Source organism: Crocodylus porosus, unplaced genomic scaffold (genome assembly GCF_001723895.1).
Source record: "Crocodylus porosus isolate Cpor-Errol unplaced genomic scaffold, CroPor_comp1, whole genome shotgun sequence".
Lineage (NCBI taxonomy): Eukaryota > Metazoa > Chordata > Crocodylia > Crocodylidae > Crocodylus > Crocodylus porosus.
Window position 1 is genome coordinate 131,478,293 of NW_017728943.1, and position 15,595 is coordinate 131,493,887.

General features: G+C 39.9%; 1 protein-coding gene across 6 annotated transcripts in view; it reads left to right on the forward strand.

Moving 5' to 3' along the window:
* AHI1 (Abelson helper integration site 1) overlaps nt 1-15,595 on the forward strand; it is a 203,007-nt gene that overhangs the window by 23,200 nt on the left and 164,212 nt on the right. For all 6 annotated transcript variants that reach the window (XR_002103750.1, XM_019550220.1, XM_019550218.1 and 3 more), the window contains exons 8-12: nt 1,362-1,457; nt 2,489-2,674; nt 5,337-5,489; nt 7,752-7,884; nt 13,612-13,735. Coding sequence is in view for 5 of the 6 variants with exons in the window: in XM_019550220.1 (XP_019405765.1) it covers nt 1,362-1,457; nt 2,489-2,674; nt 5,337-5,489; nt 7,752-7,884; nt 13,612-13,735 (692 nt within the window). In the remaining variant the exon portion in view is untranslated. The remainder of the gene's footprint in view (nt 1-1,361; nt 1,458-2,488; nt 2,675-5,336; nt 5,490-7,751; nt 7,885-13,611; nt 13,736-15,595) is intronic.

Consider the following 15,595-nt stretch of genomic DNA (forward strand, 5'->3'; position numbering starts at 1 on the left):
GAGAGGGAGTGATACCTTAGTACTGGTTTTTCCCTTCAATTTCCAACCCCCCCCTTCCCTCTCCCATTAAGGAGACAAGGAGGGGTAGCAGCTGTGTTTTTTTTTTTTCCTAAATCTGCTATTGATAATGCATTTTTAATAATATTTCTAACATTTAGAAGCAAAACTGAAAAGTATGTTGAGTGTAAATATTCCAATATTTACTGAGTGTATATGAGATGTTCTGTAGTATTAATATAAAAACGGAAACTTAGTACCATAAATATGTTTGATGTCCTATCATAAATGCTTATGTATTATAATATCACCTAGTAGTTTTTTTTATGTTCTGTGATACACACAGAATAAGTATTTCCACAGTACTAAGAAAAGGTCGTGGTAGCTCAGCACTGAAGTAATTTATATGTAGGAGTGTGCAAAGGCTTTTCATGGAAATATCTTTATGGTTAAAGCTGAAATCTTAGCTCAGATGGAAGACTACAGTGTCCATTAAGTCATTTCAGTGAAATCAAGCACAAATTTGAGGACTGGTTCTAATTTTATTTATAGCATGTACTATATAAATATGCAGAAGTGGTCAGATGTGAAGAATGTCTGGAAACAAACCATGAAAATCAAGAAACTCATATCTAATTGATGAAGCTGAGGGGAAAAAACATTTTTTTTTGACCATACAGTTCTGTTTGGATTTAAAGCATAGCCATGCTTGGGGCAAATATAGAGGAATTGTGAAAAGATAAAAGTAAGATGGCTGAGAAAGATATGTGTCCAGTTTTTAAGTTTTTTTTTCTTTCTTGATTTATGCTTTGTTAAAAAAAAGACAGCAATGAAGCAAGACAGACTTTTACATGTTCTGGAAGATCGTAACACTGACGTGGAGAGATTTTCTTTTTCTAATTTCTATTGTGGGGGGAAGTGGATGCTGCATAGCCAGTAATTGTGTCTTTGTAATATTTGGCTGCTTGCAGATGTGAAAAAAAACCAAAATAAAATAGCGCTTTACCAGAAGAAGTGTGTTAGCTTGACCTGGCTCTCCAGTGTTTGTATACATCAGGTGCTTTAGTGAGGCTTTTGGTTACTTTTATCTAATAGATTATTGAACTGCCAAAAGGCCCCACTGAAGCACCTGATTTCTACAGATGTTGGGTGAGCCAGATCAAACTAATCATGTGATACCTCTTCTGGGAATGCACTGCGCTCAGTGAGGGAGCATGCCGAGTTGAAAGTAAAGCGCCTTTTTTTGCAAGCAGCCTTAAAATACAATTAAAACTTGCTTTGTTTTGTTCATGCTCATAAAGTATGCGCTCAGTGGAAATTGTATGCACCCAGTGGAATATTTACATTCTAATTCATCTCTGCAGATCCTTGATTTTTTAAGCATGGATGAAACAAAAGCCAACATTGAAGTACAAATTCAGGAAAGTGGATTTCGCAAAATCTGTTGGGCATTTCTAAAGGTATTTTAAACTTAAGCAAAAGGATTTTTTTAAAAACATACTATTAAAATAAAAAATATAGCCTCTTGTTACTCAAAAAACAGTTTGAAAGTGTTTTAAATCATAAAGGTGGTAAGATGTAAATCTGAGAGAGAGTTTTGTTATACAAGGGTCAGAGAAAATACTGTATTTGGCAGCAGGGAAAATGGCTATTTCTCAATAAAATACAAAAATACATGAGAATTTCTTTAAGTGCAGAACATGGCAGAAGAACTGAAGCCTTCTGTAAAGAGAAAGAAGCTGAAATATGCAACAGAATGGATGGCTTCTTAGGGTTTGTATTTCTGATAAATATAACCTCTATACAGAAAAGAGTTTAGTGAATTCTGTTTCTCTTTGTTGCTATTCTGTATTCTAGTGAAGCTTTTTGTTGAGAACCAATCATTGAAAGGGCACTGATTCCTGAAAAACTGAAATTGCCATGACTCTTTTACCAAAAAATGGTGATATATTGCCACCACCAGCAGGGCAAAAGATAAGTTATGAAAAGGAATAAGTTACAGTTCCTATATTTCTTCTTTCCTTAGTAGTATGGCCTAATTCAGTTTTCAGAGTCTAATGAAGAGCTACATACTTAACTCCATTTGTTAAATGAGAAAAATTTATACTCCAGTGTGTTTGAAATTTGGGAGGGCTGCTATTTCTGCTGCATTTTCTCCATTGGAGCCTAGATAAATCTCCTTTGCTGAGAAACTGCATGGAAAAAGGAAGAAAGGAAGGGGCATAGTTGTTCTCAGTGGCTAGATTAGATTCGTTTGATGTTTCTTCCACATATTAGTTTGAATTGATTCAACAAAGTTTTATTTGTGATGCCTGTATCACAGCAAGAATGACAGTAATAAAAGAATGCCAATTTGAAATATGGCTGGGGTTAAAAATGGAATTGCTTTTTGAGAGATGCTATAGTTTGATCCTGGAAACATTTATGACTTCTGTAAATTTTGAATTCAAGTAACTAATTTCTTTTTTATTTTTCTAAATTGCTTTTTTAGCTTGTAGGTGCAAATGGACTTCTCAATATTGATGGAAAAGTACGTCTGCAATTATATTATCCACCTTCAAGGACCAAAACACACTCAAACGTTGTTGAGGTGTTTCACTGGTGGGCAAAGTGTCCTAGAAACCGTTACCCGTCAACTTTATATGTAACTATAAAAGGAATAAAACTTCCAGATCATGTAAGTTACATAAATATATTTATTTACAAATAACTTAAAGAGGACAACTTATGTTCTCAAGGTTATTTCTATAATCCTTCTTAACTAAACTGTTTTGTACACAGCATCTTGAAAAAGGACTAATAAAAATCATGTTATTTGCTCAGCACTTCACAACATAGTCAACTAGAAACATTCACCACCCCTGTTACTTTGAATGTTCAATATCTTCTTCAGTGACCTTGAAGATGGAATGGAGTGCACCCTCAGCGAGTTTGCAGATGACACCAAGTTGGGTGTAGTAGATACTCTGGAAGGTAGGGCTAGGATTCAGAGTGAAGTGACCTTGACATATTGGAGGACTGGACCAAAAGAAATCTCATGAGGTTCAATAAGGAGAAGTCCAAGTCCTGCACTTAGGATGGTACAATCCCATGCACTAGTACAGGCTGGGCAGCAGCTCTACAGAAAAGGACCGGGGGGTTACAGTGGACAAGAAGCTGAATGAGCCAACAGTGTGTCCTAGTTGCTGGCAGCTTTTCTACTATGTCCTTTGAGACACACATGTGGACAACAAACTAGCAGTCATTTTTCTTACTGTTCTCCATATGGCTCGGTTATAGGGGAAGATCTAGCACTGGTCCTTTTCAACAAAGATTAATTTGATTCTATGTACCTTTATGTTAGCATATTTTTTTCACATATCTCATATGCTCAAATACAATGTGTCTTATTTTTGAAAGGCAGAATTTAGAAAAAAGTTTTCTGTAGTCTTGGCTGACTCCAGGGGCCCTCACCTCCTTTGCTCATCTGCTACACTTTTGATGTTATTGATTGAAAAGGAGGAAGGCTGCCTGAGGGTCTTGGATTGAGCCTGCCGTTGTTCCAGTGTTGCCTTTGGCTTTCTAGGCCTCTGTCCTTTTTACTATTGAAGAGCCGTCTAGCTATAGACCACCGACTGGCCTGAGGGTTCCCAGCTGCCAGTCTGCCTTCCAGAGCCTTGTCTCTGCCCTTTCTCAGGCTGCTGAGCCTCCCTAGGGTCTCTAGAAGCACCCCTCATGGGCTCTATGGAATCACACTTCTGTGTTTACACATTATGCCCTTCGCAGGCGCTGTATAATTGCCCCTCTTGGGCACTATGGGATTGCTGCACCTGCTTTGCAGGTGCTATGGGACCTCTAAGACACCCCTCACTGTCTCTGTTCCCCACAAACCACTGAGTATTCTTTCAGTATCCAGTCCCTCCCTGGGCATCAGGCCCTCCTGGTCCCCACCCCACGCACCAGACCAAACTAAAACCAAAACACAAGCCCTTCTGGCTGTAACAACACTCGTACCCAAGCCTGGGTCCTAATCAGTTGCTAGCCCTCAGCTTCTCAAGCTGTCTTTGGGGCTGGCACACTCGGTTTGCCTTTCAGTTTTAGGCACCTCTTCCCTGCTCAGCCTCCGTGGCCAGACTGCCTGCCCTGGCTCTGGCCCTGCCTTACCTCTCTCCCAGGGCCCTGCCTCCTTCTGGTCAGGTGGCTCCCCTGGGTTGCTTGCAGGTGCCTGCTAATTAATCTCATCAAGTGGTCTCCATGGTGACCCAGTTGCAGCTGTGCCCTGCACAGCTGGCTTCTCTCTTAGAGTAACAGTGTCTCAGGCTCTCTTTCACATTGTTCTTTATATAAGTTCCTGTAAATAATAAAAGATTTATTTCTAAGACATTCACAGCACCAGCCTTATCAAGATATGGTAGACTGAAAACAGCAGCTCAGTTGCCCTGAGCCATCTCAATTGCTGCTTTAGGCACAAATTATAGCCAACAGTGGCTGTAAGAGGATTAATGCCAGGGCTGCACCTTCTGCTTGGAAGGACAGGTGGAAGCCATGTTGGCAGCCAGAAACAAGCAGATGCTGTGCTGTAATATTGCTCCCTGTTTCTATTCCAACAAAGAAAAATCAGCTTTCCCTTTTTAAGACACGTACCTCAGTTTTGGAAGTGTGCTTTTTTTGGGGAAAGGTGTGTATGGTATGCAAGTAAAAATAGTAACAGACAAGTCAAAAAAAAGTGTGTATGTGCAGAGGGGGAAGCAGGGGGAGTGGACTGACAGAGATGAAGTGGCTTGTGTTTTCCTTGATATTAAAATATCCCTTTATCATTAAAACTGCATGTAACTTGGAGTTAGACGTCCAATCCTTGGAAGCGCAGAAGCAAGACTGTTTTTTTTTACTGTAAATAGTGTGACTTGTTTGGGTCCCAGAGGTGGCCAGGATGAGCTGAATAGCCTCTTCCTCCATGCAGCACTTCACATCTAAGAAGTCAGTGCTGGGCTGAAGTAGGTTAGCCGCTTTTAATAATGAGAACTTTTTGCTCCATTTCCAGTCTCAGCCACACGTGGAAAAAGCTAATATAACAGGGAAAGTATTAAACCACTGTTTAATAAAAGATTGGGCTCCTTTTTATTTACACTTAATTATACTAGATACTAATTAAACTGCATATGTTATCTGTTACTTCAGCATAGATGTCTTAGAAATACATATTTTGTTTTGTTTTGCTTTTTGTCCCTATTTAGTTGTAATACAAAATACATTTACTTCTTGAAAACTCCTATATATTATTTTAGTATTGTAAAATATTACAGTGCACTTAAAGCTTGAGTTATTTTAAGGTTTTCCATTCCTGTTTTGTCTGTATGTAGGTAGATCCTTCTTTCCGTTCTATGATGGCTCTTCAGCAGGAGCAAGGTAGCACATCATTCTGTGAGCTGCAGAATGAGGTCTCTAAAAAAGATAGTGAATCTGGTCCGGAAGAGAAAAAAGAGCAGTTTAAATGGACAAAACTGCCCGGGCAGGTAAGATAATAGTAAATCCATTGTCTGCTTAGAAGCTTATTTTATAGGGCTCTGTAACTGGCAGCCTGTGGGCTGCATGCAGCCTCTGAGGGGTTAACCTGAATCCCTTGGGCTCTCCATCCAGGTGCTGCTCCTCCCATTGCTCTTCTGTTGCTGCCATCAGAGTCTCTGGGCTCTCCTTCCTTCCAGTTTTTACAGCCTGTCCTGGCCTCTGGGGGAGCCCATGGCCTGGAGGCTGAGAGAACCCCAGGTGGCATGAAAGTGCCTGTGTGTACAGTGGGGGTTGCCTGTGCAGCCTGGCAGGCATGGCTGGGTGTGGTGCACAGCCAGCATGTATGCAATTCAGCGCGCCATCCATGGACCAGGGGATTGTGGCTCCTGGCCACACAGAAGTTGAACAATATTACAATATTATGCAACAAGTCTTTCATCATAAGATAAAAATTGAAGTCCAAGCAAACGAACGGAGCAAGATATTCCTGCAAAAGGAAGTCTGAGATCTGATTTCCCTGCAGATTTCTCCCCAAATAATTCTACCCTGTGGGAAGCTTTGCTTCCAATGCAAGAAGTAAACCTTATACAGCCTTGCCTTTAAAAAAATATCCACATGCAATCTTTTGTATGCAACTTTTTATGTATCTTGATTTCATTATATTTATACCCTAAAAGATGGATATAAATTATAACATCTGCCAATTTTTCATATTTCTTTAATAGCCAGAGTAATAAGAAGGAAATATTGGAGAAATTGATAACAAATTGTTTTAAAACAGCAAGGTCTTTTAAGGATAAAATGGTCCATGGGGATGAATTGGGGGGAGGGGGGTGGTTTAGATTTTTTTTACAGTGCATAAATCTAAATTTACACAATTTTTAATGATGTTTCAAAATGTTTCACTAGATTTATTTTTTCTGTTCCACAAAAAAATACTTATACCAAATGAAGGAAACCTATAATCTTGAGAACATTTACCTGCCATCATGAAGTGCATATCAATTTTGGCAGTTATTTAATAGTAAATGTAAATAAATACTGTAGTAGAAATTGTTTTTAAGTGATAGAGAGATCCTTTTAATTGGTTTTTTTATATATCCTAGAAAGGTTTCAGCAAAATCAAAATGACATTTTATCAACATTGCTGCCAAGAAACTTTAAAGCATAAAAAAATCCAATTAAAAAAAAATCAGAGTTAAATCAAAATACATAGCTTACATAAAAAACATTAATTTTAATGCATACAGTGTGATTGTTTTAATAGAACTGTAGTAGTAAAATGGTTCCTTGTTGAAGTCATGGTTTGCAATAAGATTTTAAAAGTGAAATAGCTGGTGCATGGGTTGTGTTTTGTTTTCTCTTTTCTGTTTTTTAGATCTTTTAAATTGCTTATAGTTTTACTCCATTTCAATAGTTAACAAGCAATGGTTTAACAAGCTCATGCCTTCAGCGAAACTAAGTAACTTTTAATTTCAAAACCGCTTTGTTAGTTTTCCACATTTCCTCTTCTGTTTGTTTTTAATAGCTGTGGTCCTGATTTAATTCCATTGAAGTTAGTGGGCATCCATTGTCCTCAGTCTTGTGACCATATAAGCATACTTGTAATGTTGCACTGCTCTGTAAAAATGCATGCACATTTTACATTTTTGTTCAGGGTCTGGGGATGTTTAAAAATAGGACTGTTGTTTCTTAAGAATGAATGCTTTCATGCTACTTTACTTGTTTCCCAGTTAAAGCCATACTTCTTTTTTAAACTGTAACTATTCCTATGGTAACAATTGATATTGCAGGCAGGATTTAAGTGGAAGGATGCATTTTTAAAAATAAAATTTAATTTTTTTTCAGTGCTTACAGACAGGTACCTAAATTCATACTTAGGCACTTAAAGAATATAAAGGGTGAGCTTCTGTGACCTAGATTAATTTAAACAGAAGTGGTGAATATTAAGCTTCTCTTAAAATCAGTGAACTTATTTTGATATTTAAAATTGATTTGGGAGGTAATGTTGGCTTAAAATGTTGAACGGGACATCTAAAGACCTTGTTTTGTTCTGTAGTTATCAGTAATGAAAATGAATTGAAATAAAAAATGTGGAATGCACCATCAAGCAGAGCTACTTTTAAAAATATTTTTTAGAGGGGTTTTTTTCCCTTCAGTGTATCCGCAGGTCTTAAATCAATTTAATATATAGTAAGTAAGAATGATAAATATTTAACACTTTAAAACATTCACAACTAGATAATAAAGGTTCTTGCCTGGAAATACAGGTTTGTCGTATACCAAACAAACACCTATTTTCACTACGAGGAGGTGATATGGGATGTTTCTGTGTTCGTTTTTCTCATGACGGAAGAACATTGGCAGCAACTTGTGCAGGAAGAAATGGCTATCCTATTATTTGTAAGTCATAATTTTATTATATATCTGTCCAAAGTTTTATTAAGTTTTTGATTTTAAACAGCATATAGGTTGTAATTTTTAAAAGGTGGTTTTCCTTTGGTCCATAAAGGTGTTTATTCTAACAGGTTTTTTAATTTAGTATCCTAAAAATATTTTGCTTTTAGTTCACTTTGGCAAAATGTCTTTCAGATTTGATTAAGACAACACTAGTTTTTCATACTGTGTTTTCTTGCATACAGTGCGCACCTTTTCCCCCCAGCTTAGCCCTCTGCCAAATTGGGGTCCATGTGTTAAGTAGAGAAGCTGATTTTCTGCCCAGGAAAGAAGCACCCTAGTTTTATTTCTCCTGCACAGTGCAGCAGCTGTGGTACTATTATTCAGACAGCTAAAGGAGTTAGTTGACTTAGTCTATCAACTGATGTCACATTTGGTGTTTTGACTGGTTCCACAGTGGGAAGTCGTGGGATTGGCATGTCCAGACATCACTTTCAAAGCGAATTTAGAGTAGTTGAAGGCATTGCTACTCTTCCACCAGCAGGTAACCTGAGCAAGTACATGTGCCAACATGCTTGGTGTTCATCGCTGATTAAGTGTCTGTATGTTCCCTTGATTCTGCCAGTGCTGGGTTAAGTGCCTGCTGCTTGTTCAAATTGTGGGTTGGTGGCAAAATTTGTGTGGGTAGGGTTTAGGTATGTTTCACTGCACAGCTTGGGCCCCTCACTACCTACCTGGATTTCTGTGGCATTTGTGCTGCCTTCTATCATGGACCATAACTCGGAGCTTTCACTGCCCTTGGCAGCTGTGGATCCGTGCTTGGACATTGCCTTGCAGACCTCACTGGCCCAGTGTCATGAACTTGTGAAGGAGGCTGTGCAGAACAGTTCACATCAGTGGCCCTGATGGAAGCCATGACTACTTTTATTGGCAGCAAGAACAATAAGGCAGTATTTATAGGGGAAAACCTCAAGTGTGTACCAACTGCCAAAGAACAGAATGTCCATGGCTACATCTGGACCCTAGTCTGCAACAACAGCCACTGTCCTGAAGATCTTTTGGTCTCAGGTCATTGCATTGTGGCTGGGCAGACATGGAAGTGGCTCCAAACCTTGGAATGGTATTTCTGAGCCAGAGATGAGCAGTGATTGGTGACAGCAGATCATCATGGCCACCTGAGACAGCAAGCAGTGTCATGCAGAATTCCACATGTCAGGGGTACTATTATGGATAGCTGTACTAAGTTTGCCTGACACAAGCTGTGGAAGCTGTGTCAATCATTGCCTAACTGACGTAGAACACACAACACAATTATGGTTATAGTGACTGTTCAAGGCCTCTATAGCTAAAACCCATGCCAGTTCTCAGTGCAAGAGCGTGGGGGAGGGGGATGTATAGGGAAGAAGGAACACTTTCAGTTGCCAATAAACAGCTCCTCCCTACCCAGTTTTTTTTTAAATACTACAGCCACAATTCTGACAAGAGTTAGAACTTTTCAACATTTCTGTTGTTCTGTTTAATAAGAGGGAAAACAAGGAAACAGATGTAACAGCAAACAAATGCATTGTAAAAGAAACAGTAGTTTGCAAAATGTTCATGTAACCCATTCCTCTTCTGCAAATGTGAGCACACCTCAGACCCTGCGTGGCTGTACCACGTACACTCAGTGCATCGTCTGCACAGCAGCCCAATTTGGTACATGGTTGGGAAGGGGGACTCCCCCAGCGTGCCGGGCCTGCTGGGACCTGTATGCTAGGACTAGGGGCTGAGTACTGTGTGCTGGCCCTGTCCCAGCGCACTGACCTTGGGTGGATGTGGTGAAGCCTGATCCAGCACATTAGCACTGGAGTCAACCATTAGGTCTGACTCCAGGGCTGTGTGCCAAATTTGGGACTGGGTACTGGCTCTGAAGCCATGTTCTGGGAGCAAGTGCAGTCCCAGACTCTGAGTATGGCCCCCGAGCCAGCACATGAAAGTGTACTTGGCATGCAGCCCTAGCACTTGGCCCCTAACCCCAGCATGCAGCCCCCATCCCTAGCCCAGGTGTGCAGCCCCAGCTCTGGAGACCCCAGACTTCAATTATTCTGTACTCCAAGGTAAGAATTTTCTCCCTGAGGCCTTCCAAAAATAAGGTGCAAGTAATTTTGGGGGTGTATTATATGCAAGAAAATACGATAATGCTTTTAGTGCACAGAAATAGTGGCAGTCCTCCCTAGGCTGCTACTTTCTGCACCCCCCATTCTTAGTCATTTGGTTTCGCTAAGTTCTCCACTTGGCCCCTTGCCTGAGAAGGTAGCAGGAGTGACCTTCAGCCTCCTGGTAAACAACACATCAGGGGTAAATAAAGGCAGTTTATTATAGGCAACGTATTTCAAACAAGTGAAGACATGAGAAATAAAGCTGCTTTTAAATCATCAGATCTGCCCCGTGACCAATCGGAGCAGACCACTGTGGCAGTTCAGGGCCACAGCATTGACTGCAATATCCCAGACCCCTCTAAATGCTGACTAGTTGTATTGCCCAAGACTCCTCCAAATGCTGATACTGGCCCCAAAAGTCCGTCTGGGGAGCAATCTCTCTGGCCCGTAATCATGGTGAACTCAGTTTGTGAAGTTCAGGATCGTTTCACAGTGGAAAAGGATAAGTCACAGGGAAGGCAGGGGACCTTAAGTCCATGCAGGGTTGGGGTCTGGGGGAGGGGGACATAGCAGACTCCCCACCCCATACTCAAAAGAATCCTTGAGCAAGCAACACACAGCTGGTATAGTTGCAGTCACTTCATAGGTGTGGTCTGCCAATCCCCTCAAGGCAATAGCAGACAGGGGATGCTTGCTTGCTTTGCATTCTCAGACTGCAGCTCAGGGCTGACAGTCTGCAACCTTTTTGATTTATTGCCAGACAGTTTTAACTTGTGGACAGACCAGTCATCTTCCCTTATCTTGTGTCAGTCTCACCAAGCAAGGTGGTTGTACCATGTAGTGAGGTACATGTTCTCTGATAGTCCAGGGAAGAGCCAAACACACTGGTAATATTGTAGCATGCCTGCTGTCTTCAGGAGTCAAAGTCATCAGAACTATCATCTCTCACAGCAAGCAAAGACTGCTGGCCTGTGACATGTAGCAGAGAACAGATGCTTTCTCTTCTGTGGGGTCAGATGCATAAGGGTGTTAGCATCCTGTAATTCGAGACACAGGGCATAAGGGGTCCCAACACAAGAGATCACAGCAGACTGCCCCTAGCAACATCAACTGGCCCTGTCTGCTGTGTTTCATGCCCTGGCTGTACCCTTTGGCTGTTTGCTTAATGGCTGCCTCAGCATGCTCCCCACTTCCCCAGATCCCTAGGGAGCACAGGAGACTGTGAACTTACCATGTTGAGAGTCTGCAGGGCAAATGAGTCTGCCCACTGGTTGGATGGCCTTGCAAGTTGGAACTTTTTTGTGGAGTTTTTCATGCTATTCTCTCCTACTTTCAGACTGGATACCTGCAAATGGCAGCAATGGGCCCTCACAACAGATAACAGGCCCAAGACATTGTCAGAGAGTGATACCTAGAAAGCTTCCAAGCAAAGGAAGACTCATGCCTACACAAAGATGGACATATACACTATGGTGCAGTGTAGGTGCTCTTCCGAGGTCCCTTCCAGCCCTAATATCTAAAAAATCTATGAAATCTATGACATGCACATTATACAAGAGATCTGGAAATCTGGCATGGGGGGTGGGAATAGAGTGGTGGTAGCATTAATTAATAGAGTGGAAGTAGCGCCTCCTGGTATCTAGCCTAAATCTACCCTCTGCCAGCTTGTGACCGTTATTCCTGGTCACTCCTGGTAGTGCTCGGGGGAACAGGGATTCCCCCAATGCCTGCTGATCCCCCCTGACTAGTTTATAACAGGCCACTAGATCCCCCCTCAGCCTTCTCTTTTGGGACATCCATTTAAATGCTTGTTATGATAAGGTGGTACAAACTGTTAATAGGTCTTATTACACAAATGCTTTTGGGGATTTGTCTCACGACAAGTGGCATGATAGTTCTGTACGCTAGCACTTCATTCTGCATTAAAACATTTTCTGCCATAAGAGTGACATTAGTTTACACCTTTAATAGCTCATTGTTCTTTATAGATGTTAACAATCATCTTTCCTTTTTAATGGTCTTGAATTTTTCATCAGTCAAGCTAACCTTCCTTAGGGCAATGTTGCTGTCTGCTAGCTGCTGCTTGTTTATTTCACAAATTCTTTAACTCTTTAGCTTAGATTATTTTTAGCCCTGTAACATGTGATTTTGAAAAAGAGCTGAAAAGCCTATGTCCATCCCTGAAGACCAGTCTTCAGTAACAGCTAGGGGTTCATCTTTAGTTATGTAGAAAAGGAAGATTGAGTCATCTGAAGATTGTTTTGTTGCTCCTCTGTTCAGCCTTCTGATAAAATCTTTTTTTTCTTTATTCTGTCTTTCAAAAGCTAGCTGCATATTATAATTGGGAGTGCATTTGTATGTGAGAAAATATGATATTTGGTAATATATATAATTTTAAAGACAGACAGAAGGCAACGTAGAGATGAACCTTATAGACTAACTAAGTCAGAGATGCATAAGCTTCTGTGAGCCAGAGCTCACTTCGTTAGTTGTGATATTACATTACTTCTATACCTCCAACAATCTCATGGAAATTTAGAAGTTTGGGGTCTACCAGGAATCAACATTTTAAGTGGAATAATTAATCCATATCTTAAACAACTTTTTCTGACAAAAGCATCTGAATTAGTTTGCATGTCTTGTGCCAGGCATAACAATGGAAGTGCCAGGCTGTCTTCCTCTCAGAAATCGCAGTGTTGACTAACAAGAGTCTGTGCTCATTAGATGCTGGGTCATTTCTGCACAATGGTTGTCTGTTGTGCTGTATGTCATGCAATTTGATTTGCAGAGAAAAAGATACTATTTGTGCATGGAACAAAAGGTTAAACCTTTAAATGCAAATATAAGAACACCCTTCTTCAGGCATAGGGAGAGTCTGAGGAAGGGTGTTTGTGCTGCAAATTTTTCCAACTATTTAGTTGGCCTAATAAGAGATATCACATCTACCTCCAAGAACCTTGTCTGCCTATGTTCTTTGACTAACACAGCTGCAACCAACAACCCTAAAATATAAGAACAGTAACTCTGAAGTTTAGTTATGTTGCTTCACTACAAAATGTGACAGCCACCAAAAAAACTTACCGGGATGTTAGTGGTCTTCTGTAGCTGCAGATGTGGTAATTTAATTTTAAAAAACGAAAATCCTTTGTATAATAGTTAATCACTAAAGACTTAAGCTGTGTTTCCTAATACAGTAAAAATTAAAGGGTTAATGCACTTGTGACATATCTCTGAACCACTAGATGGAAGTAGATGCTTGCAGACTTGCATTAAATTTATTAACTTTGTAAAACCAGTAGCTATTTAATCTTATTTGCTGAAAATTAGGAGCCAGTGGAATTAAATTCACTTATGCCAGTAATGATGTATCCCTAGGAACAGAACTAGCTTTGTAGTAATTGTCACAAGTGTCAATGAAATGGAAATCATCCATATTTGAAGATTCTAATTTGTATAGGAACATGCAGTTATATAAGACTTTATATATGAAATCTTGAAGTTATGTGGTTGTGCTTTGAGAATTGAGGCTTTATTATTGAATGCCTGAATTAAAATATTATTAAAATGTTAACTTTTTTATTTACATTTTAATTAGTGTATGAGATTCCTTCTGGACAATACTTGAGAGAATTATATGGACACCTTAACATTGTATATGATCTTTGTTGGTCCAAAGATAATAAGTACCTCCTTACTGCATCCTCTGATGGCACTGTCAGGTTGGTATGATGGAATTGGTTTATATTTGTAACCTTGTCAAAAGCCTCTATAGGCAGAGTCTGTCTAGTCGGCTAGGTACAGACATTCAAAAAGCTCAAGGTGGAATTGATCTAAGTTATATGGTTTTCTGTCAGCGGCGTAATTTAAACTGGTAGCAAACAGAGCACACGTCACCCTGTGGTAAGGGATGCAGATCTTAGACTGAATTCCACCATTTTTGAACTAGTCTATGTGTGCCGAGCTTTTGTTCTGCTACGGGCATAGACTAGTTTTGAACTTCTGTTTTATTACCGCTGTAGGCTGGCTTCTAATCACTTATACTGGTAAAAGTATTCTGTCTGTACCTGGCCATTGTGTTTGTTACGAACTTGCTGTTCAACTTTTAATAATCGATTTATTCATTTACACTATCAGAAATTTATGATAGAATTTCAGCCCTCTTGAGAACTTGTTTTATAATGTTAATTTTAATACATACTCTTAGTACAGTGTTTGGGGCTGAGATTTTTAAGTATAGGAATCAGACTGTAAGGTCCTAAATTCATATTCCCTCACCTAAATAAGTGACCTGATTTTTTTCAGAAATCTTGCATACTCATTGGCTTTTATAGAAATCAGTGGGGCTTTTAGAGTATTCAGTACATAGTATTTACTGTTAATATATATTAATCTTTCCATTGTAAGGCAGCATCAAGGTTGGAATTTTGAACGCAGAAGGCAGGACATTTAAAATTTAGGATTGAAATATCCAGTTTAATTTGGCTACATTGCAGATATGGGTAGTAATATCAATTCCAGTTACATTACTATATAAGGACTGTGGTAAAGGACTGCTTTCAGTACCTTCACTCTTAAATTTAGAGACTAGAAATGCAAGAAGTTATGCAATATTAGAGTTAAAAGTATCATTTCCATGTGGTTTTTAACGCCCCCTTCCCACCAAAAAAGGGGAAAATATGGTTATGACACTTCATAATTGAATTATGAACAAATCCAAAAGTTTTCAACTGCACTACTGTTTAGCTACTCCTACCTGTTGCTTCCATTTTGTAACTCCATAGTTCTACAAACAGTTGCATCATTTAAAATACCAAAAGAATTGTTGCATGATACTTTTATGTGGAAGTGTTAACTGTTGGGAAAGGGTAAAGATGAAGTAGAGAGAACTTTTTGGAGTGATTGTCCACATGGCTTCCACTCAGTACAAATATGCACATGGTCAGGCTTTTTTTTGGTTTGTTTGTTTTTTGTCCAACAGTATTTACTAGGGCTCTTCCTGTTACCTAGGTGTCCCACCATCCAAAGACATACAAGTAAGAAGAGACCCAACTGTCCTTTAGTTGCTGCTTAACACTCATGGCAGCAAGATGAAAATACTTTCTATCCATCTGTGTACAGTGTTAATGTTGAAAGTTCTGTATTGTATTAAGTTATTGCCTATTGCCTTAGGACATGGGGATCAAAGATATGGCCCATGGGGCTCATGGATAGGTGGGAAATTTGAGAGCAGGCCCCACTGCTGAAATCCAGTGTATGGAGCCCCACTGGGAATACATTCAGCCACAGATGAGTCCAGATTTGACCTGTGAAAAGCCCCAGTCCAGATCTGGCCCAAGGGCCTGGATGAGTTTGATAACTTTGCCTGAGAACATCTTAGATAGTTTCAGTCATCCTGAAAGTTAAGCTGGGAGAGTTTTCCCTGTCCTCCCATGTTAGCAATATGATTGAAGCTAAATTTCTAGGGATAATACTTGCCCCTTTATATCACTGTTGAAGATTCACAATGAGACAAACCGTCAATACTCATGGAGTAAAGGAAGGGTGCCATGATGCCCAGCCTCTGTGAGAGGAAGTAGGCA